The 24,925-nt window shown below is 49.3% G+C and overlaps 1 protein-coding gene across 1 annotated transcript in view; it reads right to left on the minus strand.

Moving 5' to 3' along the window:
- Nucleotides 1-1,935: 1,935 nt before the first annotated feature.
- EPHB1 (EPH receptor B1) overlaps nucleotides 1,936-24,925 on the minus strand; it is a gene marked incomplete at its 5' end in the record, with an annotated part of 261,845 nt that continues 238,855 nt past the window's right edge. The window contains 4 exons of the mRNA XM_080807523.1: nucleotides 1,936-3,382; nucleotides 6,669-6,824; nucleotides 8,667-8,860; nucleotides 15,176-15,325. Coding sequence (XP_080663649.1) covers nucleotides 3,274-3,382; nucleotides 6,669-6,824; nucleotides 8,667-8,860; nucleotides 15,176-15,325 — 609 coding nt within the window. The 3' untranslated portion in view covers nucleotides 1,936-3,273. The remainder of the gene's footprint in view (nucleotides 3,383-6,668; nucleotides 6,825-8,666; nucleotides 8,861-15,175; nucleotides 15,326-24,925) is intronic.

The following is a 24,925-nucleotide window of genomic DNA, read 5'->3' on the forward strand; positions in this document are numbered from 1 at the left end:
AGCTCTTCTGAGGGTGTGAGTAAAGTTTCCTGGCTCCAAATTGTCAACGGGCCAGATACCTCTGTGCAGGAGACCAGGCTCCCCCATCGCTTTGTGCCCCCAAAGAGGGCGAGGGTTCATTCCTCTCTTTCTGGGTAGCTCAAGAGCTTTAACAACTATCACTGCCAGAGTCAAGAACTTTACATTGATTACTAATTCCAGGGAGTGGAGTGCCAAGTTTCCCAAAGTGTGGTCCCTGGACCAGCAGCAGCAGCACCACCGGGCAATTTCTGCTGAGTCAGAAAACTTACTGGTTGGGCTCAGTGGTACGTGTTTTGACACACCATCCAGGTGATGCTAACGTGTGTTCTAGTGCAAGACCCACTGGGATTGTGGATGAGACCAGTTGCCTGGGTCAAAATCCCGACTCCACCATTGTGTGATGCCGGAAAGTTCTTGTCTCTGTTCCTTCATCTGAAAATTGCGGGTGGTCAATTACCAGCTACCACTTTACAAGATGCTGGTAGGGAAGAGAGTTAATAGATGTGAAGTACTTTCACCGCACTTGGCAGACAGAACCTGCTTAGGAGTGTTAGGTCCCATCAAAGGCTGATACTTGGGGCACCTGGGTGGCTCAGTGGGTTAAAGCCTCTGCCTTCGGCTCAGGTCATGGTCTCAGGGTCCCAGGATCGAGCCCCGCATCGGGCCCTCTGCTTAGCGGGGAGCCTGCTTCCTCCTCTCTCTCTCTGCCTGCCTCTCTGCCTACTTGTGATTCGTCTGTCAAATAAATAAAAATCTTTAAAAAAAAAAAAAAAAGGCTGATGCTACTATCGGATTAGACACAAGAGGCAACAGAGGCTCAGAGAGGTTAAGGACGGACCCCGTGCTACAGGACCCTCTCTCTCTCTCTCGCTCTCTGTCTCCTTGGTGGGATCTTATGATGAAACCAAACCCAAGGGTGTGGCACGACCTTCACGACCTTCACCTTGACCTTCCTTTGTGGACGGTCAGAAGCGGGCTGGCATTGGTGGAGGCACAGTGAGAATTTTCGGGTTAAAGATGCTGCCTGAGGAATTGGGTGGTAAGTTAAAATTCATTCCTGTGGAAAATTAAGAGTAGATTAGCCGAACTGCCTAGACTTGTAAGACACTTCATGGATTGAGGTCTTTGGGGTAATTAGCAAATTGTGCATGGAATCGGCAAGCTATTAATAAGGGGAAGTTTTCTCTTCTACTCGCTACATGGCTGGGTTGGGATCCTTTGCAACCATAGACAAATCCGCTGAGACAGTTCTGTCCATCTCCTCTTGGCCTCCTAGGGGATAAGCACAAGGGTGATGCGTTGAGATGGGGCCCCCTGGCATCAGAGCTGTACTCCTAGGCCCAGGAACCTCTCTGATGGGTCTTCAGAAGGTAAGACCTCCCCTTGTACAATGTTCCCTAGGACTAGGGGAAAAGGCTCATCTCATCTTAAATTTGCATTCAGTAAGCTACGTGGGAACTGTGGCTCCTTTTACTGCTTCATGCCCACCCCCCCCCCCACCCACCCAACTGCGTGTTCACAGACATAGCACAAGCGAGCCGTCTAAAATAGGCTTCAGTGGCTTTTACAGAATTGGCCTGGATATGAACTTCTCAAAAGCAGTATGCAAACTGAAATCAGGGCTGCTGGTCTATTACTGGTGATTGTTTATATCTATCTGCCAGTGGCTTTGTAAGCTGAATATCTGAGGCTTCAAAACCTCATATTTTATTCAGCTCTCCCTTTGGGTCCCATCAGTGAGAGAGAGTCTAATATATTCTGCTTCTTGGGAATCACAAGGTACAGAAGGTATTCCTTCGCTCCCCTTTGTGGGGAAGAAGGACACCTGTTAAGGATACTCCTAGAACTTGGGGATGGACCCAGTGGGGTCTGAGAACACACACTCTGACACCATTCTATGTAAACCCAGACATGCTTCTGCTCATTTTAATTAGACAGATAAAATTAGCAAGGAGATTAAGAGAAAAGGAGAAATTAAAAATATTTAAATGTTAGGTGGAATTTACAAAAGCGAATTGAACAATGAGGTACAAGAAGGAATGCAGAGAAACACAGACACATTTGAAACATTCCTCGGATGCCACACGGCTTACGCCAGTCCACAGATCAGGTAAGAAGAATTCTCCCTTGCCATCTCTTGAATTGCAGATTCCAGGGATGTGGAAGAACATTCTCCAGAAACACTTTCCTTCTCCTTCTCTTCAGATGTTACCAAGAACAACTAATCAGTCAGTATCATTCTAGAATGGCCCACACTGCCTCCAATTCAAACCACTCACCTGTTTCTTGTCTGAATTTGCAAGCTCCTGAGAGTTTTTTTTTTCCCCCTTTCATTTTATTTTTCTCCCTGCCCTCTCTCCCCATTGAGCCCATGGGCCAACTGGGCCAGTCAGAACACCAAACCAATAACACGTGCCAGCCCCTTGGGATTTTCCGGGGGCAAAGACTTCCTGGTTCTTCTTTCTTGTTTGCATCTGTTACGAACAAGCACAGTCATTTTAGAAGACAGACATACATGTGTGTGCTCCTGCACACAGAAACAGGTTTTTCTTTTTTTTTTTTCCCCAATTTGTGGTTTCTTTTTCCTTTTTGCAGAAAATGCAAACAAAAGAGAAACAAGGTTTTCAATTGAAGGTACATCTCTTCTTCAATATGAAGACATTAATTGAATTGGTTGGATCCCCCATGCAGTGGTCAGCAAAGTCCTTTGGCAACTGACAGAACGACATCTGGAGACTCAGGAGCTGGGGTTTGCTTGAAGGAACTTCCCTACACGAGTCATGAGCAAAGGGAAATGGATGTGGGAGAAGGGAGAGGGCTCGTGGGGAGGAGTACAAAAGGAGAAAAGAAAAGAATGTCATTGGTGAGGAAGAAAATGGAAAACTGCCTGTTTCTTCCCTCTACCTCCTTCCCTTTCTTCCTGTGGATGGGTGACTCCAGATCCCCGAGGGTGGGAGCGAGTTTACTCTTGGTTCCCCTGATGCATCTTGTTTTGTCTTCACTTTCGTTGAACGTCACCTTTTCGTATTCTTACGATCACAGATTTGGTTTCCCACGGCATCTGAAACATGCTCTGTCACTGAGAAATGAAGGTTGCCCATTAAGAACAGGTCCAGTTTCTTCTTCACCGATGTGATGCATTTCTCAGTCGAGAAGCCCATCTTTCCAGAACATTACACAGTGGTAAACCTCTGGTGTCCTCTTGAGCCTAGTCCTTTTCCTTCCTCTCCTCCCCCCAGAAAATGAGAGTTCTCATGCCATTGCCGTTGGTGACTGACTCATCTGGACCCTCATAGAATGAATGCTGTTCAGGATCTTCTTCTGATGACCTGCCAAGGTGACCCCTATTCTCAGGAGGTCTCTGGGAGGGAGAAAGCCACACACAAAAAAGGCACTTTAGTGTTAGGGCAGCTTTTCACAGATCAAAGCTTGTCACAGAAGGCAAGTTCTTGATATAGTTGGACAGACAAATAAAAGTGTTTAAAATCCAACACTCAAGTTTACCCAAGTCTTTGGCAAGCGCCTTCCTAGATATTTTCTTGCTCAATCTCACTTCCTTTAGGCAGTGGCCCTCATCCCCAACGGCCTTTCCCACTTGGACAATCCTGGAAGTGTGGTGCCCTGTTCTTCACCTCTGGGTTTTGAAGCAGCCCCTTCCTTGTGTCCCTGACCCTACGTGGACTGGAACTTTCCTCTGTGTTGTTTTTTTAATACTCCAAGCATACACTATATGGGGCTTTAGTTATGCTGTGGAGCTTTCTGCCTAAATTAGTGATCACCCACTGAGATCGGAAAGATGTGGGGTTTGCTGGGTTTTCTGATGTTTTTCCCCTGAGTTTCCATTTTCTGCCTCTGTTTGAATTTTAATGTCATGAATTTTTAAGAAGGGTGATCTCAAAATAACTTTCAAATATCTGCCCAAGCAAGAATCCAAGTAATGTGTTTAGGATGGGGGTTTGGATCGGCTTCATCTTTAAGCTGTGAGTCTTAATAGGATCAAGTTCGTGGCTTATATTTAATTTGGGGACACCCATGCATCTTTCCCTAGTTAGTAATAAAATAATAAATAATACAGCATTGTTCGAGTACTTCTCGTGTGCTGTATACTATCTCATTTATACCTAATGAAGCATTTCATGAATATTGACAAACCACTCAAAGTCCGTAATAATAGTTTAAGCAGTAATTGTTTCTCATGTGCATCCTGTAGGCAGGCAACAGGCCAAATGCTTTGCTTGCACTAGTCCATTAACCTCTCACCACAAACCAATGAGATGGGTACTATTACTGTTTGCTCATTTGTGAACAAGGCAAGTAGGGCTCAGAGAAGTTAAGTAACATGCTCAAGATCACACAACAGACAATTGGTGGTGGCGCTGGGTTAGAACTCAGGACTACCTGGTTCTTAGCCACGCTTGTAGAGCTGCTCTTAAAACTCTTTTTAGCTCCTGCCTCTAGGTGCCTATGCTCCCCTCAACCCCTCCTTTCAGCTGGTGGTCAAGCACCTCAGGGCAGCAGCTGGCTCAGCTTGTCGAACTGTCCATGTCTTTTCAGCAAACACTTCTGAGAGGCATGCTTGAATTTGGAATTCACAAATTGTCCTGCAATCTATTTTATTTAGTTGCTCATGTACTTTTCCATCTTTTATCTCTCAAGAAATCAACTACATTGCTCCAATAGTGTGCCGACATTTTTTACTTTGAACTAAATCCCTTAATTTTTCCTTTTCTGGACTGAAGGAAATTACTACATTTGATTCCTTCAGTCGTGGGGGATTAGGGGGTGATGGCCTCACACTCAGCCAAATCACGATGGGGAAGCAGGAGCAGCCCCACCAGCATGGGCACCCACTTCTGCCCCAGAATCCAGGCTCTCCAATCCTCTAGGACATCCACGTTAGCTCTGCAAGATGGAGAACCTGGTTTGCCACTGGTAAGTGCTTCTTCTCTTTTTGTGTGTTATTTGTTTGTTTGTTTGGTTGGTTGGTTTTGGTGGTGTCTGACAATAATTCATAGTGACGGGGAGCGCCTTCTTTAGGCATCAACAGAAAAATGAACCCACATTTAAAAAATGAATTCTGCTGTTTCGTGGATCGTAAGCTAGTTGCACGCTCAAGCCATCTTGCTGGAGAAAGTGGAGGTTCCATCATTTCTGGCAAGAATCAACCTCAGAGAGGTAGAGCAGGACTCCGGAAAGACTGACTGCAAAGCTGTTGCCCAGGACAGAAGCTGTTTCTCTGGGGTTCAGCTCCTGGGGCTGGATGGGACCACCCCTCTCCCCTGGGACCCAGCAGCTGGCCTACCACAGGAGGAAATCGCAGCACTTAGCATGGTGCCTGGGACATAACAGGGGACCTGTAAGTGTTTGCCAATTGCCTGGAGGATTGACCAATCCTCTAACCTGGGAAATGTGTGTCACAGGCCACCAAGCTCCATATTGTCCACACACATTGTGGGCCAGGTGGCCAGTGAGGCCCCCTCTAGCCGGGTGTGTGTATTCAAAATTCAACCCTTGCCGACTTCAGTCCAGTGCTTCTCAGCCTTGGCTGCACATGAGAGTCACGTGGGGAGTTTTAAACATTGCGATGCCCAGGTCTCAGCTCATACCAATTAAACCAGAAAATCTAGCAGTGGAAGTCAGGCATCCATATTTTTTTTTTTTAAAGATTCCCAGATCATTCCAGGGTGCCACAAAGTTTGGGCACGCTGCGCCCCCAGGGCGAACTGGTAGGAGGAAAAGGAAGTGGCCTTCAGGAGAGAAGGCTTTAGCCTCTGCTTTGCCACTCGTGAGCACTGAAACGTCAAGTGCTAACTTACCTCCTTTCTGAATCTGCTGAATGCAAGGGGGGAACTAAGTAATTATTTCACAAACTACCACACCACGAAACCCTGCCCATCCAAAAGATGGTTCCACAGTATTTAATAATTTTAAATGGGTTTCTTTCTTTCAGGATTTCTCATGGCCTTTACAATGCTAATATGTGTAGCGAATCTCCAAAAGGGTGATAAAGTGTTCAGTATTTCCCAAATTTATTTGACCAGGGGACCTTTTTTCCAAGGAGAACCTATTAACATTTCCCAGGACGGGTGCTGCTCAGAACATTCTTGGGGAAGTGATGGACTAATGGATGTTAAAGACCCTTTCTGGCTCTCATCGTATTTGAATAATTTTAGTTTCTATATTCCTCCATCCTCCTGTGGGAGCTGCAGACTGGTAAATAATTGGTGGGGGATGGAAACATCTGTTCATTCACAAGCACTATCTAAGTACGGATCCGAGCTCCCCACACGTCTGCAATTGTTGCTGAATCAGTGCAGTTCCCCTTCCTGCAATGTTGCTGAAGGTGCTGGCTGGCTGTGTTCTCTCCGTCTGGATGTTCTTTTTGATGGAGGAGAGACCCTTGATGATGAGACAAATGACCTATGGCTGTGACTTGGAAGAACTCCCCTTTGGGACCAGGATCAATCTCAGCCTCGCCACACGAGCCCTCCATCTTTCCAGGGCCCTTCCCCACCGGGCCTGGTTCTATACAGAAGTGGAGCTCTGGGGGTGAGGCCAGAGAGCAGGACTGGTCCTCTGAGCCACAGCACGGAAGGAGACTTGGTCCCCACCCACAGGTGGCACAGAGGTGAACGCCCATCACTTACTCTGATGTCATCTGGGTGACCAGCTGGAGGGAGGTGAAGCCAGCGGTGAGGAAGCTGTCCCTATACTGGACCATTTTGATGGCACTGAGCCAGTCATCCACGGTGGTGAAGGCCGTGAAGTCTGGAATGGAGCGGTCTAGCAGGGGCTGGGAAGGCCTGTGACAGAGAGACAGAAAGAGAAAGAGAGACAAGGGGGTAAGTGAGCCCACAACTTCAAAGGTGTGTGGACAGAGCCACACTCTGGGCAGACAGCGGACTTCATGCAGGTTGAGAATTCCTTGCTGACAGGATGCGGATTACTGGGGAGCCCTGAGCTGACCCTTCTTTCCTTCAGAATTCTGGAAGTGAGGTGGCCACTCCCCTGCCTGTGGGCCCTGCTACACATCAGCTGGGCCAGACAGGTAGACTGAGGCAGCATGCAGTCTGGAGGGAAGAGAAGGCCTGTACCTCCTTTGCAAACTGGGATCAAGAAGCTTCACCATCCAAGAATATGGTTCTTTTAAAAATATATGAAGTTTACTATAACCTTCCCAAATCTATAGGTAACATTTTTCCCCCCTGGTTCTATCCTCAGCTAATTGAAATCAATGGAACAGAGCAGCCCTCCACTGACCTTCTCTGGCACATTCTCAAAGTAAACACCCCACAACTCAACCCACAAAGCAGGGTTCCACCTTGACATATCCATCAACCCCCAACATCCATGCCCAGTCCTTCACCAAGAATTAAAGATGTGACCTCCAAAATCTCTTGAACTCATCCACCTCTTTCTGCACCATTACTCTGACTTAGGACCCTATCTTCTCCATCATTATTGCTGCAATATTCTCCTGCCCATCTTCTTCACGCATGTTCCTTCTCCTCGACATAAAGTCTACACTGTAGCTGGGTGTTCTTTGAAAAATGCAGGTGCATCATGTGCATAACCCTCACCCTGATCCCGAGTCATGTCAAACCCTTCAATGGGTGCTCGCTGATCTGAAAATCAAGCCAAGAAGCCTTTGCAGGGCCTACAGACTCTGAGTGTCTGGCTCTTGCCCACCTCGTCAACCTTAGCCCTGACCCAGTCCCCTCATAGACTGGACTCTGAACACACTGGCCCTGTCCTTCCCATCCTTGAGGCTCTGCATATGCTGCTCCTTGGCTGGGAACACCTGTCCCTCTCCTCGAATCTTCCTTTCATTTGGTTCATGCATTCCCTTCCTTCAGCACTCAACTGGAAGAATGCTCATCAGGGATGCATCCCTGATACCAGGTAAGGTATGCGTCCATGCTCTCCAACACCATGCACCTCCCTGTCATAGTGGCTATCAAGGTCTCAAGTCTGCATTCCTTTGGGTGATCATCTGGGTTTGGCGCTCCTAAATGATTCTAAGCTCCAAGAGGGCAGGAATCAGGTCTATCTTGTTTATTCTATACTGCTGGCAATGGGCATGGAGCTTAGCATGTAAGTGCCCAGTAAACTTTGGTTGAAAAGATCAACTGATCAGCCAGCTAACACTGCAATGTTAGAGAGTAACGTACAGCTGACTGTTGCTGACAGGAGCCCAGAGTCATTCTGTGCATTCTCTCATAACAATCCAATGGCTTTATCTATGTCCCACAGCAATCAGAGCTTTTACTCGCCAATAAGTAGGCCAAGGTTCCAAGTCTGCAGCTCTACCTGGTGTGGCTAAAAGAAAGGGTGCCTTCTGGAAATAGGATCTCCCAGAAGTGGGGCCTCATTACCACTCCTCAATTATTACAGAGCCAGCAGAAGGTGGAAACCAGATGGGTATCTTGATATCTGCCCATAGCTCATGCTGGGAGTGGGGAATACTTTAGAGAGGTGGGAAAAAAAAAAGGAAAGATATATTGGAGTTTCTTCCATTAGTGGATAAACTTAGGCACCTCACCCTTACTGTCAACATATCTAAAGGTTAGCAGCCTTGCTATTGGGCCTGCCCCTGGCAGTGTGACCACCCACACCTAGGAACCATGCCATTCCACAAGACTCACACGGCGGTGATGGTTGCCACAGTCTTGAGACTTGCCGGGTTCCGGATCATCTTGTCCAGGGTGTTGACAATCTCTGCGAAGCGGGGCCGACTGTTGCGGTCCTTCTGCCAACAGTCCAGCATGAGCTGGTGCAGAGCAGCTGGACAGTCCATGGGTGGGGGCAGCCGGTAGTCCTGCTCAATGGCATTGATGACCTGCAGTGACGCACATGGGGACAGGTATGATGGGGTGAAGAGACACCAGCAGTCATAAATTCATAAATTAGCCCCTAAGGATGGAGCTTCCCTGAATCAGGGGCTCTCCTTCCATGCTCATGTATCTCTCACCATAACGGACTGTATATGTAGTTGGCCTTTTGCCCTAGACTGTGGGCTCTTGGAAAATAGGGACCATGTATCACTGTTCCTTCGTGTCCCCAGCACGTGCAGCAAGGCCTGACACACCGAATCTCTGTCAATGCTTACTGAAGGATGAGCTGGTGAATGGCTTGAACTTCTTCTCTCTGTACCGGGACATCAGGCACTGTTCTGCCTTGTTGGCAGCTGGTGGCATGGGGCAGTGATGGAGCAATGGCACTCCGGAAACCTCATGAGTCTGTTAGTTCTAAAGGATACCCCGCAAAGCCTGTGGTGGCCTGGTCTTTACACTGCTAAAGGAGGGAAGGGATCAGCATTTGATAGAGAGCCTACTCCATGTCAGGGCCCTTCTCGAAGCTTCCCGTGCTCTGTTTGCCTTCTTCTCCACGATGCAGCACCATGCACTGGGTTGAAGATAATTTGGCTACGTAAATTGGTTAAGTACAATGACATCGGTCAAAATAACACGGCGAGTGAGCTAAAATGAACCTTCCCGATCAGGTTTCGGTAATTTGCGCAGTCTCCGGGGGACAATTTTGTTCAGATTTCCAGATCTTTAAGTACTTCTGCCTACTTTTCATATGTTGTAAGAGTTGTTTTTTTTAACACCTTACTTTTTAATTTCCAATTCATTTAAATCAATTATGCCGCCTCTGTTTTTTTTTCCGTCATCCTGAAGATAATTGTAAACGACCCAGTGCTAAACATGTGAATTTACTGTGGTTCCCTCCTACCACAATGGAAGGCCTGGAATACAATGAGCGCCTTGGAGTGATGTTGCAAAAATGTACCTATTGAAATGGAAATGTACTCACATTGTAATATTAGGTAAAAGAGCAGGCGGCATAACTGCAGGTTTAGTATAATCTTGCTTTTGTAAAAAAAAACCAAAAATCAAAACAAAACAAGAAACAGTAATTATACCCATGCATACAAAAGACCTTGGAAAGATATATACCATGGTGTTAATGACAGTTACCTCTGGGCAGGTAGACCCAGGGGTGCTCTTTATGTTTCTCTTTTTGCTTGTTTGTGTTTTTATTTTCTATAATAATTATACATTGATTTTATATTAAAGTAAACAGCTCAAGCACCTTAAACAACAAAGGAAATAATTTGGAGTTCAGGGATTTTCAGGTGTTTTGGCCTCTACTTTAAAAAAAATGTCACATTCATTTCAACTGATTATTCTTTTTCTTTTTTTTTTTTTTACCTTGCAAATCCGTCAGAAATTAAGCATTTTCAATCAGTTTATATTTTTACAAATTCTATGCCCAGTATATAGGACATGAAGTGGGGCATGAGATAATACGACCTCAAGTCATTAGAGATAATCAAGGTGTATTATTCCTTCTCTTCTAGGTGGTGGGAAAACCAGCAAGCATACAAACCATACCAATATTAGTACTATCCACACACTGGGGACTGGGAACATTCACTTTTGCCTAATATGTTGTGCCACTGACAGATTTTTACCTCTGCCAAACTCCTGCCAATTAAATCACCTTCTCTCCTCTTAGGAGAGCATTACAGCCCCGCTTCCCCAGGAGGAAACAGAGGCACACAGTGCAAATAACCTGCCTGGGGAACCACAGTTAGGAAACGGTAGGACTGAGAAGACATTGCAGGAGGTTCTGATTTTAAGTTTGGAGTATCCTGAAGCCCACGTTCCCTAGGCCTCTGTGGGGCTGCCACTGTAATCAGCCTGGAGAACAGTCCAGGAGTTGATGTCTTCATGGTAGCAAGCAGGGGTATGGAGCTCAACCAAGTCATCCATGAGGAAGGGTGGCCGGGCAGCCTTCCCATCAGCCTGGCTCATAAATTGGCACCTTTTCCCAGTTCCTTCTAGGCAGTCAGACTGAGGGGCCCTGTCACAGAGTCCCTAGTCACTGCAGCGACAAATGGGATTATCCATTGAATGGCTCTTCTTGGGTTCCTTAAGGACAAGCTACATAGGGCCAGCAGGAGGGTCTAGCGTCTGTTCTCAAATCCTCATGGGGCTAGGGGCCCCCAAAGTCTTCCAGTATAGGGCAGCTCACGTTCCTCTAAACTGCTGGCATCTCTGCTCAAATTATTTGATCCTAGAGCCCCAAATAGTATGTATTCCCACTGGCAAGTTTCTCTCCCATCTGCTTGTAACCGGAAGGAGCACCAGAGTCAGGGCCCTTCAGCAGGAGGCCCAGCTCTATGGTGTGACCCGCTGACCCATGCACTCCTGGGCAGAGCACCATGAACGAGCCTGGGGGACCCGTGCACACAGTGGATCATCTGTCTGTAATCTCTGGATCAAAAGCAACTGAGCTACACTTCCCATGTCTCCTCTGCACGCCCCCTCATTAGACATGTTGAAGACCGTCCTGCCATTTGCTTTTGTGTTTCCTCTGTTCATTTGGTAGACCGTCTTTCTTTTCAAGAGGACATCAGAACTACTGATCCCTCCTCCCCGAAGGTCAGCCAGGAGGCAGACCCACACACAGGGCTGGTGACGGTACAGCTTCATAGCTAAGGGCAAAAACATTGGTAGCCTGGGTTCGAATCCAAGTTTCACTTCTTATTTGCTTGAGAACCTTGGGAGAGTCACTTGACTTCTGGAAATTTCACAGGTGAGGTTAGTAAAAAGATTAGATGACACGACGAGGCAATGTCCAGCACCATACACGTGAACAGCAGAAGGCATCATTTCATCAAATGGGGGCTGTCATTCCTACCACGTGTAACACAGTAGCTGTCTTGGAAAAGGGGGTTACTGTTGCACTGTTGGTCACTTGAAGGCCTAGAAGGTAGTGTTTGAGAAGCACCAAGCACATGGTGGGGGAGCTAATTAATACCAGATCCTTAGTTCTCACCTTTCAGGATAGAGAATAGTCACACTTGTGTTTACAAAATGGGACTTCATGCCATTTACTATTTCTACTAGATCATTTTGTTGTTACTACTTGAATTGATATTCTGGAAGCATGGGTGCCTCTTGTACATTGAAAAAAAAAGCCTTTACCCTTCACCCCAAAGAAAAAATTATTTTGGTCATTAATTGATTTATCTGCTGCTTAAGTCTTTCATTGAAATGCTGTGACTTTGGAGAATTTGACTCTTTTTAAGGATCTGGGTATTTCCCAAATTCTCTGAGTATATAACTTACAATCAAATTAAAACATCATCATTTCAAAAAAAGAACTGTGGTCCTCTAGTGGGGTTTGGGGACCATTCTCGGTCACGCCTGCCTTGCTAACAGGTGTGGAAAACAGGGAGGAGACAGGGAGACGCCCCTTCCATCTAGCCAGCCAAGGGCTGTAAACACCAGCTACCATGTTTGAACTGTGTGAAAAGATACAGGCCAAGCTTGGGGGCATAGAGTGTTCATCTGAGCAGATTTGGAATTCATCGGAGTGAGTCCTGGGTCCCTTTCCTTGGTCTGTAGCAGGATGGGATAAATGGTTGTTGAAAATACTGGAGATTAGAACGAGATCAGATGGCATCTCCAGAGAGAAGGGAGAGCGAGGGTGTGGGAGTAAGAGAACCACATGAGGCAACTGTCACTCGGGCAGAACAGGTGGCTGACTCCCTTGGAATGGTCTGCAGCAACTTTTGGGCCTGAAGGCCAGCACAAGCCAGCACCCTGGGCCCTAGAAGGCTGGGGCAGGGAGTGGGGAGGGGCTGCCTTTGTTCTCCTGGACCTGGAGAAGGCAGGGGCTGGGAGGGGACAGTGGCTGTTGGTGCGACCCCAGTGCCTCAGAGAAAGTGACTGGAGCTTCTTGGGAGAGGAGCGGGGCCCCTCCCCGGGCCCTCCCATCCTCTGTGGGCTACCAGTGGTGCCCAGACAGGTCTTTCTCATTAGCGAGTCCGGCAGCACCTGCTCCACCTTCCACAGGGGAGAGCGAAGTGGAGAAGCTCAGTGTCGTGGAGGAACCAGGGCAGAGGGGGTTAAGTCGAGCTCTGATGTTTCACTAAAACCGCAGCTCCTCTCCACAGACACTGCCACTCTCATTATCTCTGTCAATCAGATCCAAGCAGCAGAACTTCCAAGTTCTCTCTCTGGCTGACAAACTCTCTGTACATGTTCAAAGACCTTCCTGGGCTCCGGAAGCCCAATTACCAGCACTCCGACTTGCCTCTGCAATTCCCTTTCTTAAAGCCTTTCAATTGTCATCTGTAGAATCCTCTACTGCCACCACCTCCGTGGTTTCTGACGAGTGGGGAGGCAGCCCGGGGCAGCGGCGGCCCCTCCTGGCTGTCTCTCAGGCCAGGCCTTTTCCGAGGGGGCGAAAGGCACCCCCACCTTCCACCCAGAGCAGAACTACCCTCGGGGCCATGTTGAGGGGCCTTGTGTGGGAGAAATACCACAAAATTGGAGTAAACTGCTACTTTGCACGTGTTCCTCTTCCCTTTGAGACATAGCTCAAGAGTCAAATATCTGGAAAGCCCTCCTTACCTCCTCCTTCTAAATGTTTTCACTGCCCGGTGTACGCGCCGCTGGACTGTGGACACCCAGGGACAGAAGCGGCAAGCACCATGCCCAGCAGTGATGAGTGTTTGCTGAATGAATGATTTGGGAACTCTGGAAGTCTGCTATCGGAAATTCCATTTGTTTTCAGCCTAGGTGAATTCATCTGCTGAGAATATCTTGAATGTCAAATCTCGCCTGGCAGAAGGTTTCAGAATCCATTCTTTGTGTGCTGAATTGTTCTTAATAGGATTAAAGTCTCAGGGAAAGGCCTCCATGTTTCTGGATCCCATTTATTACTCTGACGGTCTGGATGGGACCGGGGGGCCACTAATTTCGTGAACGCAGCCTCGGCATCAATTCTGACACTTTCTGCTTTGACATGTTCCAGGGGCTGAGGTGAGGCATGGATAATCAGAGATGAGAGGGGACCCAGATGCCTCACATGGCCCTGGGACCTAGTTAACCATGCAGCCCTTTTACCAGCCCCGGGCTGATGCCGCAGCACCCATGGAGGCTGGGAGGAGCCTGGCCCATCCCCACACTCCCCCTGGGAAAGCTTTCCAGAGCTCCTACACCACCACCTTTCCTGATCTTCTGAGCACCTGCTGTGGCTCTAAACCTTGGGCGGGACAGAGGGCTTGCTGAGGCCAGATTTCTCAAGTCAGCCATACCTCAGAGCCACCCAAGCAGGGAGGTGTGGATGGTGAGCTGGTTGCCCAGTGGAGCAGGCGTTCGCTGGGGATGGCCCTGCCCCTCCGGCCACTAGGTTGGGAAATGCAATAACCGCCCCCAAGGGGATGGGTGGAGTAAGCTGAATGGAGCAATGCAGGCTTAGCAATCTGCTCAGCTCCAGAGGAAGGGCAGGTATTGAAAAATACAGAAGCGGAATGGTCTGGAGAAACAGCCCAGGACCAAAGGCGGTGTGGAAATCCAGATATGACTTTCAATTGGGGCCTTAGCAAAGCAAATCATCCTGAGAAGTCCTTCTCACCTTGCAGTGGTTATGAAGCAAAGGGTCCCATCTGGAACACCTCTGCTTAAAGCATTCCAGATGTCTCTTCCCCTTCCTTGCCCACCTCTGTCCTTGGAGGGCAACCTGGAGGGGTGCCGATCACCTCTGCTCAGACACCTCTGCTCCTGCGGGCCATCTGAATGTGACCAGCTTTGGGAAGCCCGATCAGCTCCTCCTCCACTGAGAGGTGACAGAGGCCCCCCAAAGAGTAGATTTTCAGGAAAGAAGGGTCCTTTAGGATTCCTCTCTTTAAAGCGGAGAGGTGTGAACGACGGAGAAAATGCAACCGGCTCAAGGCAGCGCATCTGTTAGAGCAGACAGCTCCGCTCCCCCTCTGTCACCCACGGCAGGACAGCACACAGCCTAGGCGCTCTGAAGCAGGGCCAGATCTCCTGCTTCATTTGGGCCTGCCCTAGATCATGGTCCACAGCCATTCAGAACCAGCCCCTGGGGCTCCTGGGTTGGCCCAGGCACCTTTACGGGTGCCTGTGGGGCTATTGGCATTACCACATCTCCATTCCGGACTCTTGGATTAGCCCAAACACTGGTGTCAAGGGGTTCCTTGTGCCCCTGCCCGGACACCTCAGGTTCAGATTGTAAGGCCCTGAGCTGACACCAGATAGGAGGGCTGGCATGCCACTGCCTATGAGAACCCTTGGCTGGGGATTTGTGGCAATCGGTTACAATCGATACTCACATCTTGGTTGGACATATCCCAGTAGGGTCTCTCTCCAAATGACATGACTTCCCACATGACAATGCCATAGCTCCAGACATCGCTGGCAGACGTGAACTTTCGGTAGGCGATGGCCTCTGGAGCTGTCCATCTCACGGGGATCTTCCCTCCCTGGAAGACAGAGAAGTTGGTCAGCCCAACTATCAGGTTTCTAGTTGAAGCCAGGAGAAGATGAACTCAGCCTGTATGTCCTTTCCACTCCCCTCGGGCCTCCTACATTTCATGAATTACGGCAGCCAGAAGAGCCCGCCCCGTATGGCCGGCTTCCATTCTGTACCCACGTATAGCGGTTGGGTGTTGGGGCCGGGGAGGGGGGCTGGATTTGTGTGGCCCGTGCTAGTCTCACACCGTATCTGGGCACACCACTTGTGAGGCGGTTACTGTACTGAGGTTTTTGTGGTCCCTAATTCCCTGCACGCTGATCCTAATGTTGAGTCAGGGGGAGGCAAAACAAACACAAAAAGGAAGAACATGATAGGCAGTCCTTCCTGGGGGCCTTCTACTACAAGGTCACACCCTGCTGCCCCCTACCCCATTTTCCTCGAGTTCCACCTGTCAGGGTTGGGGGAGGGGTTTCCTCACCCTGCAGCTTGAGGACAGCCCTGGGCTGCACTGGGTTGAGAGGCCCAGTGCCCAGGTCTCTGTAGGCGCTGGCCACCTTCCCTGCCTTTCGGTGGAGGTTGATATTTGGAGGCTGGAGATAGACATTTCACTCCTGTGTCTGCTTCTCCTTCTTGCCCTTCGAACCCACACTGGATGTTTCCAGCTTGGCTCTCTGCTTGGCCCTTAGCTTGTCTGCCAGACCTTGGCCTGTTTTGAGTACCTAAGGGATGGCTAGCCATCCATTTTCTCCGTCAACGTTAGGCTGTGAGCCCTACTTCGTGCCAGGTCCTTTTTGAGGAGCTGGTGTTCCAGACATGAGCCAGGCATGGTCCCTGCCCTCAAGCTGCACATGGAGTGGGGAAGGAAGACAAGAAAACAGACACAGAAAATGTGTCGTTCGCAAGACAGAAAGTGAGGAGGGTGAGGCCGAGGAGGAGACAGGGTGTCTGAGGACCAGAGTAGACTCCCTAACGTAATAGATAGTGGGTGGCGAAGGTGGCCACACAGCCAGAGGACCAGTGTCCTGAGGGTTTAAGAGCACCTGGAGCCTTTGCATGGGTCTGGAAACCAGTACAGCCCCATTCAACCTATGTGACCTTGGACAACTTACCTAACCTCTCTGTGCAACTCCTTCTCATCAGCAAAATGGGGGGAGCAGTCTCACCTATGTCATCTGATTGTGGGGGGGATTATGTGAGTTCCTATCCACACAGTGCTCAGGACAGGGCCTGGCATGCCGCATGCATGAGAACTGTTACTCCACTCTACCCTCAGTCCCAGGGGACAAGCAGAAGAAGTTCACCAGGCAAAGACGGGGGAGGAGGGAAGCCCAGGCAGGGAGGAGCGTGCGCAGGTGCCCGGATGAGAGCGGGGATGATAACCAGCTGCAAGGGGGAGCTGGGCATGGCTGGAGCTTGGCCGCCCCCAGGGGGAAGGAGGGGCAGGGGCAGAGAGCAGGGGATGCCCTCGGCTCCTCGGGGTGAAGTGGGGGCACTCGCCAGCACTGCCCTCCGCAGCTCATCCCTCTCTAGAACAAATACGATCCTCATTCTCATGTCTTCCTGCCAAGGGGCAGGCTTTTCCTCCCCAGCCTTTCCCTCTGCCTGGGCTCTGCCTGCACAATACACAGACTCCCTCCCTCCCCTCCGCAGGGGACTCAAGCCTCCACCCGAAAGAGGCTATATTTATACTGACCGCTCCAGATCTGTTCCAGTCACCAAAGATGCATGTCGGATTTTGGCAAAAATACCTTTAAAATGTGTAAGTGGTTAATCTGAGTGCAAGTGACAGAAAAAGGAGCAAGCGGCAAAGTGTATTTATATCTGGTTTCCTGACCGGGTCTGGGAGGAGTAGGGGCCCCCTAGCCGGCCAGGACCTCCCTAGGTACACATCCAGCTTCCTGCAAAGGAGCCAGCCCTGATTTCCCCTGAGGACGACAGCAGGCCTTTGCGGTGGGAGATAGCCTCTGCTCAAATGCCAGCGTGACAAATGCCTGGAGGGCAGGCCTGGGCCTCTGCTGCACCCGGCTGCTTTGTTCTCGCTGTCCCCCAGAATAGCAGTGGGTTCACCGGCTTTATCTACCAGGCGCTCACGGCTGGGAAGAGAGGGTCGAAAATTCAGCCAGTGAACCAGGAGTCATCGAATGCCTGGAGGCCAGGGTCCGCCATTGGAGTGGACTCCGCACCCGGAGAAGGCTTGGGCCCAGTGGAGGGGTTTCTGCTCTCTCAGAATACCTGGGTTAAGTGAGGCAGGAGAGAGCAGGAGTTTAATTAATGTGACTGTGTGTGTGTGTGAGAGAGAGAGAGAGAGAGGGAGGGAGGGAATGTGACTCTGTGTGTGTGTGTGTGTGTGTGCATGAGAGAGAGAGACAGAACGGGGCTCTGTGAGTGAGTACTTATCAATATGTGTGAGAGCAGAGTGGGAGACGGAGAGAAAGCTTGGCTGTGTAGGTCTGTGGGTAAGAGAGTTCGGGCTTATCTTCTGTGTGTATGTGTGTGTCAGAGAGGGGGAGGGGGCGTGAAGTGGCTCTTCTGAATTTCAAAGAGGTGGTTTGGGAGTCTGAAGGTGTCCTCTCTGCCAAGTCTGGAGCAGACCCCAGGGGCTGCCGGTGACAGCTGTTGAGTTGCTCCCTCTTGCATGTAAAGTGGTGGAGCTGGGCCTGCTGGGCCTGCTGGCAAAGCGCCTCAGCCCTCCCGCCACCTTGTGCTGCCGGGCCTCACTGAACACTGAGTTTGGCCTGTCATGGCCACCGCCCCCCACCAATCCCAGTAGGGAGCAGAGCCTTCCAGAAGAGCTGCCCCGGACAGACAGGTGACAGCTTGTCATACCAGCTCTCTCACTTAGCCAAGAGAGCAGGCCGATGCTGACCTCCAAGGCAAACAAGAGGAAGGGAAAGCGGCGGCGGGGGGGGGGGGGGGGGGGTGCTGCGGCACAAGGATGGCTGCTTTCCTTCCTGGGAATTTTAAACTTCTCTCGGCCTTTCAAACATCACGTCATCTGTGTTGCCTTCTGATGCTCAGAGGTAATTATGGTGAGGATTATTTAACTTGTCTTTGGTTATGTGAAAGGAAAACTATTAATTTAGGTGTAGTGACCAGCCCCACGGAGGGAGACCGGAAGAAAAGTTAATGGAATGGTGTTACAGCAGGCAGGGGTCTGCTAGTGAGGACAGTCCTCCTACTGGAAGAGAAGTCTGGGCCGGAAGGCCCAGGGCCAAGGCACTCATTTGATTGCAAAGTGCTCTAGGAGTCACTGGCTCTCACCAAAGCAGGCATGAGGAAGGAGCACAAAGAATGAGTGATTTGGGAAGAAGCAGGAGGGAAGAATTCTCAGGGGTTGAGGAACAGATGAGGCTCATTGGGAAGGAGACTGTGTCCACATGGGCAAAGAAAGGGTGACACTGGTCTTCAAGGGAATGTTGTCCCCAGCACAGGGTTTCTTTCTCCAAGACACCAGATGACTACTATTGCCAGGGACGCGAAGACAGTCTGCATTCTGCAGGGACCCAGTTTCCCCAGAGCTGGCACGGGGCCACTGCTGGGATGTGGGGGAGGAAGAAGAGAAGAGGAGGGAGGAGCATCTCACCACCGAGGCCCTAATCTCCCCGACAGGACTTCAGACCCTGACCTTCCACGTGAAGCTTTACACTGAGTGGTGGTGCTGCTGAGAAATTCTTCAAAAGTTTGAAATCCATTGCTTTAGAATAATCATGCTTTCATCCTGGTATAAGGCAAACTCTAAAGTGTGTGTATGTGTGTGTGTGTGTGTGTGTACGTGTAATTTGATGAACTAAGAGAAGATATTTAGCAGGGGATTAATTCAGCAGTGGGTCACACGCAGTTAACCCACACCTGCGTAGGACCACCAGGTCAAAGGTCTCCGCGTAGAGGTCCATTAGTCCCTCAGCCGCAGACAGCCTTGCAAAAGCATTGAGGCGGGATCCATGCTGCCCAGCACCCTGGCGGAGAGGAGGCAGTCCGTGGTGAGACTCAGCTCCACTCTCAACGATCAGTGGATAGCCCCAGTGCCCCCCAACCAGCTCACTCTCTTGTCACAGTGAGATTAAACATAACAGCTCATAGCTTTGGTTCTAAAACTCAGTCAATTGTGGAGCTTTGGAGGCCAAAGTCTGAGCATAACACCCATTCCCCTTGCTGACGACTTATCCCAGTGACGCCCATAAAAGTAACACTTGCGTGGGCGAGAGGCATTGCTACAGTGCTTTTCTCTGCCATCTTGTGTGAGATGAAGTCTCAGTGGGCATATAGCAGGAATCCAGACACTTGTGAATACTGAGTGTGGTGATAAAAGACTTGTCCGTCAAATACTGGGACCATGCTGCATGAGGAATCCCCTGGAAGTCTGGAAGCGATAGGTTTATGACCAAGAGCATCATGCAATATCTCTGAATTTCACAATAAACAACTCTCCAAAAGGTTTACAGCATATAAAACATATTGGGGTTGTTGGGAAGGTGCAGCATGATATATGTGTGAACCACTCAATGTATTATTGTTACCATTAAACAAGATTTATTGGGTTGTGTTTGTTGGATTGTATCCCACTCAGTCCCCCTTCCCCAAAGGAATATGTTCAAGTTCTAACCTCCTGTACCAGTGAATGTGACCTTATTTGGAAATTGGGTATTTCAAAATGTAACCAAGTAAAATGAGATCATACTGGATAGAGAGGTGGACCCAGCAGCCAAGGACTGGTATCCAAAGAGGGTCATGTGAACACACAGAGACAGATAGGAGGGAACAATGCAGGAAGATGGAGGCAGAGATTGGAATGATGTACCTGTGAGCCAAGGAAGGCCGAGGATTGACAGCAACAGCCAGAAACTAAGAGAAGGGCATGGAACAAATTGTTCCCTAGAGCCTTGGGAGGGAGCACGATCCAGCCAGCACCTTGGTTTTAGACTTCTAGCTTCCAGAACAGCAAGAGAATAAATTGCTGTGGTTGAAAGCCGCTCAGTTTGTGTTACTTTGTAACAGCAGTCACAGGAAACTGACACATTGAGTATATGAATATTTCTCAGGCCCTAGCTTAGAAGCACTGCGGCTGAATTCCCAGGTAGCTCTGCCACCTCCGGCGGCCCTTAGGAGGCAGTGGGATTTGGGAGTGAGAGGCACTTCTACCGTTTAGACTGAAGGCCAGCAGAGAAGCCCCGGGGCCCGCCGTGACATTGCCTCCGTGCTGGTGATCGAACCCAGCCTAGTGTACACGTTCCCTTTGTTCAGCCAGGTGAGCATTGCGTGGTGAGGATGTCAAGAGGCAGCTCCATGGCACTTCCCCCGCTGTGGTAGTGAGGACAAGGGTCAGAAGGCAGTCTTGACCATGGCTTTCCTCCTACTCACTGGGGAGGCATGGCACGCCCGTGGGAGAGTCCACTTGCACTTTACAAGAGGGTCTGAAGACCCAGCTCGGCTGCTCCAGGCCTAGGGAGCCACACCTGAGTTGTAGAGCAAGAGTTCAAGGCAACATCAATACCCTTATTCTTGGCAGACCCAGAAAACCCAAACTGGTGGTTCTCCAACTTGGCTGCCCATTGGAATCACCCTGGATAAGGTTGGTTTTTTCGCTTTTTTTGTATTTCCTTTCTTTCTTTTTTAAAATGCCAGTGAGTATTCTAATTTATTTAGAATATCTGGTTGTGGTGAAGCCAAAGCACTGGTAGGTTTTAACATTTTAACATGCTTCAGGTGGTTCTAATGTGCAGTCATTATTCACAGCCACTGGCCTGGAACAGTGGTTCTTAAATCTGAGTGTACATAAGAATCTGGAAGTCTTGTTAAAACACACATCACAGAACCCTAATCCAGACTTTTCGAATTTACCAGTTCTGTGGCGGGGGGCGGAGCGGGGTTGAGAATTTACATTTCTAACAAATTCCCAGTGTGGTTCCCACACTTTGAGAACCACTGGCATAGACCAGCCCAGCATAAATCAGGGATTGAGTGAGGTTTCTTGATTATGGACTCTGGGCATTGTTAATGCCTCGGTTGAGAAGGATTCTGAGACTTCATCTGCGCTCAGCAAGGAAGAGGGCCATGACTGATGAGCGATGTCTGCCACGGGAGAGGGAATGAATGGCTATATATACGGCGAGTGTTTGGCAACACTGCACTAAGCCTTGAAAGATCTCAAAATGATGGGGGAGAAAAAGTCAGCAAGCTGGTTTCACCAAAGTTTCCATCAAGTATAGTTGTGAACTAAGGGAAATGCAGGGCTTATTGAAGTGAAGTTTCCATTGCACAGAAAGTGTCCCTCCGGAGTGGCCTTTGGACACTCACTGTGCAGCAGTGACCATCCTGACCTGTGCAGCTGGCCAGCCTGGGTAAGACATCTACCATGAACCGTCAAACAGTCCAGACACTGATGGCCCTGTCCTCAGGGTGCATCCATGGGTCACGCCTTCCTCTGGTTTCCCAGTCACCGGCCACTGCCCGGGACCAAGGGGTCTAACCATTAAATTAAGAAGGTATATTAGAATGAATGTCTCTATTTAACAGCGCTCGGAAAGTACACTGACCCGTTTCCCCCAACCTAATCAGCAAAGTGATTTTTCCAGATAAGACCGGTATCAGCCAGGAAGGAAAAGCAGGTTCTGCCTAAAAGGTTATCTTTCTTGAGTGTTACCAGCTTCTAACAGCCAGTGGAAATGGCTTCTGGCTGCAGAATTGCAATTGAGTCTATATAATAAAGAGGCTGTTCCTGGTTCCCCAGGAAGCCAGGAATTTGCACGAAAACAGTCTCTCCATCTTCTGAGAGAGTTCATCTGGCCCTGCTGCTTATTTCTTTCCAGAAGCCACAATCTTGATGGTGACACTGTAATTTATTACCATGCTAAGGATTATGATGCAACATACAGAGAATTAGAACTTGAGGTGGGAAACAGGCTGCAGGAACAGGTGAGCTTTTGGAGAGGATGGTCTTATTTGTCATGCAAATGACACAAATAACAGAGAAAAGGGCTGGGAGAAAAGACAACCCAAAAAGACACACTGCGTTGGCTGCAGACAAAATTGTTTCTAAATAGAATGTTTTTCAAAGCTTTTCTTGAAGCATTAGTTGCTCCTCCAAAATGAATGACACAATGTATTTAGTACTAGTAATAAAATATGTGATTTGAATAACTACAAATGGAGAGATTTACAGTCGGTGGGGTCCTTGCTACCTCTCCCCTGAGCTTTGTGAGTGCCGAAACCCTTCTGCGAGCTGCTGCAAAAGGTAATTGCAGCCCAAACATCATTTTCCAGCAGCTAGAGAAAGGCCTATTTGGACATAAATTAACTAAAAATATGCGGATGATAGTGTGTGTTTCATGTGTGAAGAACAGAAAGGCCACTCGGTGACGTTTCCCAGCTGGAAAAAAAAATTCTGTTCAACCAACCAGACGCTGTCTCTCTGTACTATAGCAGCCGGGCAAACAGCTGTCTTTTACTACTCGCCCTCAAAATAGCCCCTGATGGCTGAGATGTGGGCAGACATTCTTCTTCTTATTATTTTTGTCATATAGCACTTCTTGAATTTATAATTAAAAAAAAAAAAAAAGAGTGTGGAGAGCCCCAGCTAAATAATTCACGGGCTGCCTTCATTCACTTGACCATGGGTAGGTACCCTCTCTGGTCCAAGCCAGGGAACAATACCACTTCTTCCCTGAAGAGGGCACTGTCCAGAGAATCTGGAAGTGGTCAACGGCTCTGCGATGGCACCTTACTGGGTCTCTCCTGGTGCAATCCCAGAAACCTGGGCCTTGCTCTCAATGCTCCTGAAAAGCCAGCCTCTCGAGTGAGTGATTGGATTAAGTGGCCCAGAGGGCTGTGGATTCTCTGAGCTTGGCCTTCCCAGAGGGTGGGCTGATGGTAACTAGGGAGGGAGCAAGTGCTCAGCAAGAAGGAATCCACCATGCCACTGAGAGGAAAACAGCCCAGCTCCCAACGTGGGGTGGGGACGGCAGCCCTCTGGGACCCTTGGCTGACAAGGTTGTTGGGGAGGTCAGGGAACAAGAGAGGGGTAGGGTTGAGGAGGGGGCTAGGCAGCCATGCTGCTATCTATCTACCTTCCCTTTCCTGCACCATGTCCAGTACATACCCACGGCTTCTCTGAAAAATGCAAGAACTGTGCTTTTTCTTGGAGCCCCACTCCCACCCCCACTGTTTCACTGCTGCCTACTCCCAGCCCCAAGCCCACCCTAACAAGTTATAGTTCTCTCCTTTTCTAGGCACTGACGACCCCTTGGCTTTCCCACTTGTCCCCACATCTCTGTGGCTCCTGTCTCTGTCAATTACCTGTGAGGGCCATCCCACCTTCGCCCCTGTGTCTCCCCCTGAGCTCAGGCACCACATTCTTCTTGCATTGCACTCCTGCCCTATGCATGAGGGCACTCAGGCTTCCTGGACTGGGCCTGCCCCTCCCATGACAATGTGGCCTCTGCTGGCACAGCTCAGAGACCTCTGTCCAGCCATGTGGGAAGCCTGTGGGGTTTATTCCATCGTCCTCACTGAGTTGACTATCACCCTTTAATTTTTTCCTCCTCTTCACCTGATGTAAGCATCTGACAGATTATCCATGGCAACCGTTTTAATAGCTATGCTGGGTATGTTCCTTATTCACTGTGTAATTTTTGGTGCCTGACCAATGTCCACTTGCTACACTTCTAGTCTCTCTTCCTGTCCCCACCCTCCAACAGCTATTTGAAAATAATCAGTCACATTAAATAGCTTATGTTCTTCTGGCCTTCTGAACCACACTCCCTTCTTGGCATGGCTTCGCTCTCAAACAATCCCAGCAGTTATAACCAAGTCACTTAACCACTCTGTCTTACTGTCTCCACCTGCCAATAGGGATAATAATGCTTAATTATCTCAGAGGGGCGTATGAGGAGCTGCTAGCTGATGCTGGCAGAGTGTGAGACGTGCGGCAAGGCTGCTCTGCCTGCCTCCAGCCATGAGCCCTGTTCTCTGGGCCACACGTCCTCCTCTGGTGGGCATGAGGGGTGGCCAGGGAGGGCAGAGCCAGCCCCAAAGACCCTCCAGGGAGGCCCGCTCCTTTCCGTGTACCTTGCACATTGCTTATGTGAGTCAGTTTTCTGAAGTTCATTATACAAGCACTGGGAGCTGGCGAGGAGAGGAGGGCAGCCTGCATCCTTGCCTAATCAAGGGTGGGGAAGGCACTTGAACCTGGGTTCTCCCATTCCGAATCCTGCACTGCCTTCTCCTCAGAGCAGTAAAGGTAGGGTAGGTAATAGGGTAGGTAATAGGGAGTGTGTCCCCTATGCGGAGGGTAGGTGGCGTCTTTTCTCTGACAAATGGTGGAAAGAAGGATTGGCTTCTGTTTAACTTTCACAGAATGTGAAGCCCTGGACTCTCAGCCAGGGGTCCCATCCCACATGGGCTGTTCCCACCCAGACTGCCCGAGTCCAGGTAAGCTTTGGGACACAAAAGGCCACGTGAGTGTACTGCACTTTGGTATTTGAGAAACATTTGCTGAGAGACAAGAATATTAAAGTGTATCTCCAACTGAAATGGGAAAAAACATTCAATTGCTTTCTTTTTAAAATAAAGCATTCACAAGAGGGGAAGTGTACAGGTCAGGAATAAGAAG

This window comes from Martes martes (assembly GCF_963455335.1).
Source record: "Martes martes genome assembly, chromosome: 1".
Taxonomy (NCBI): Eukaryota; Metazoa; Chordata; class Mammalia; order Carnivora; family Mustelidae; genus Martes; species Martes martes.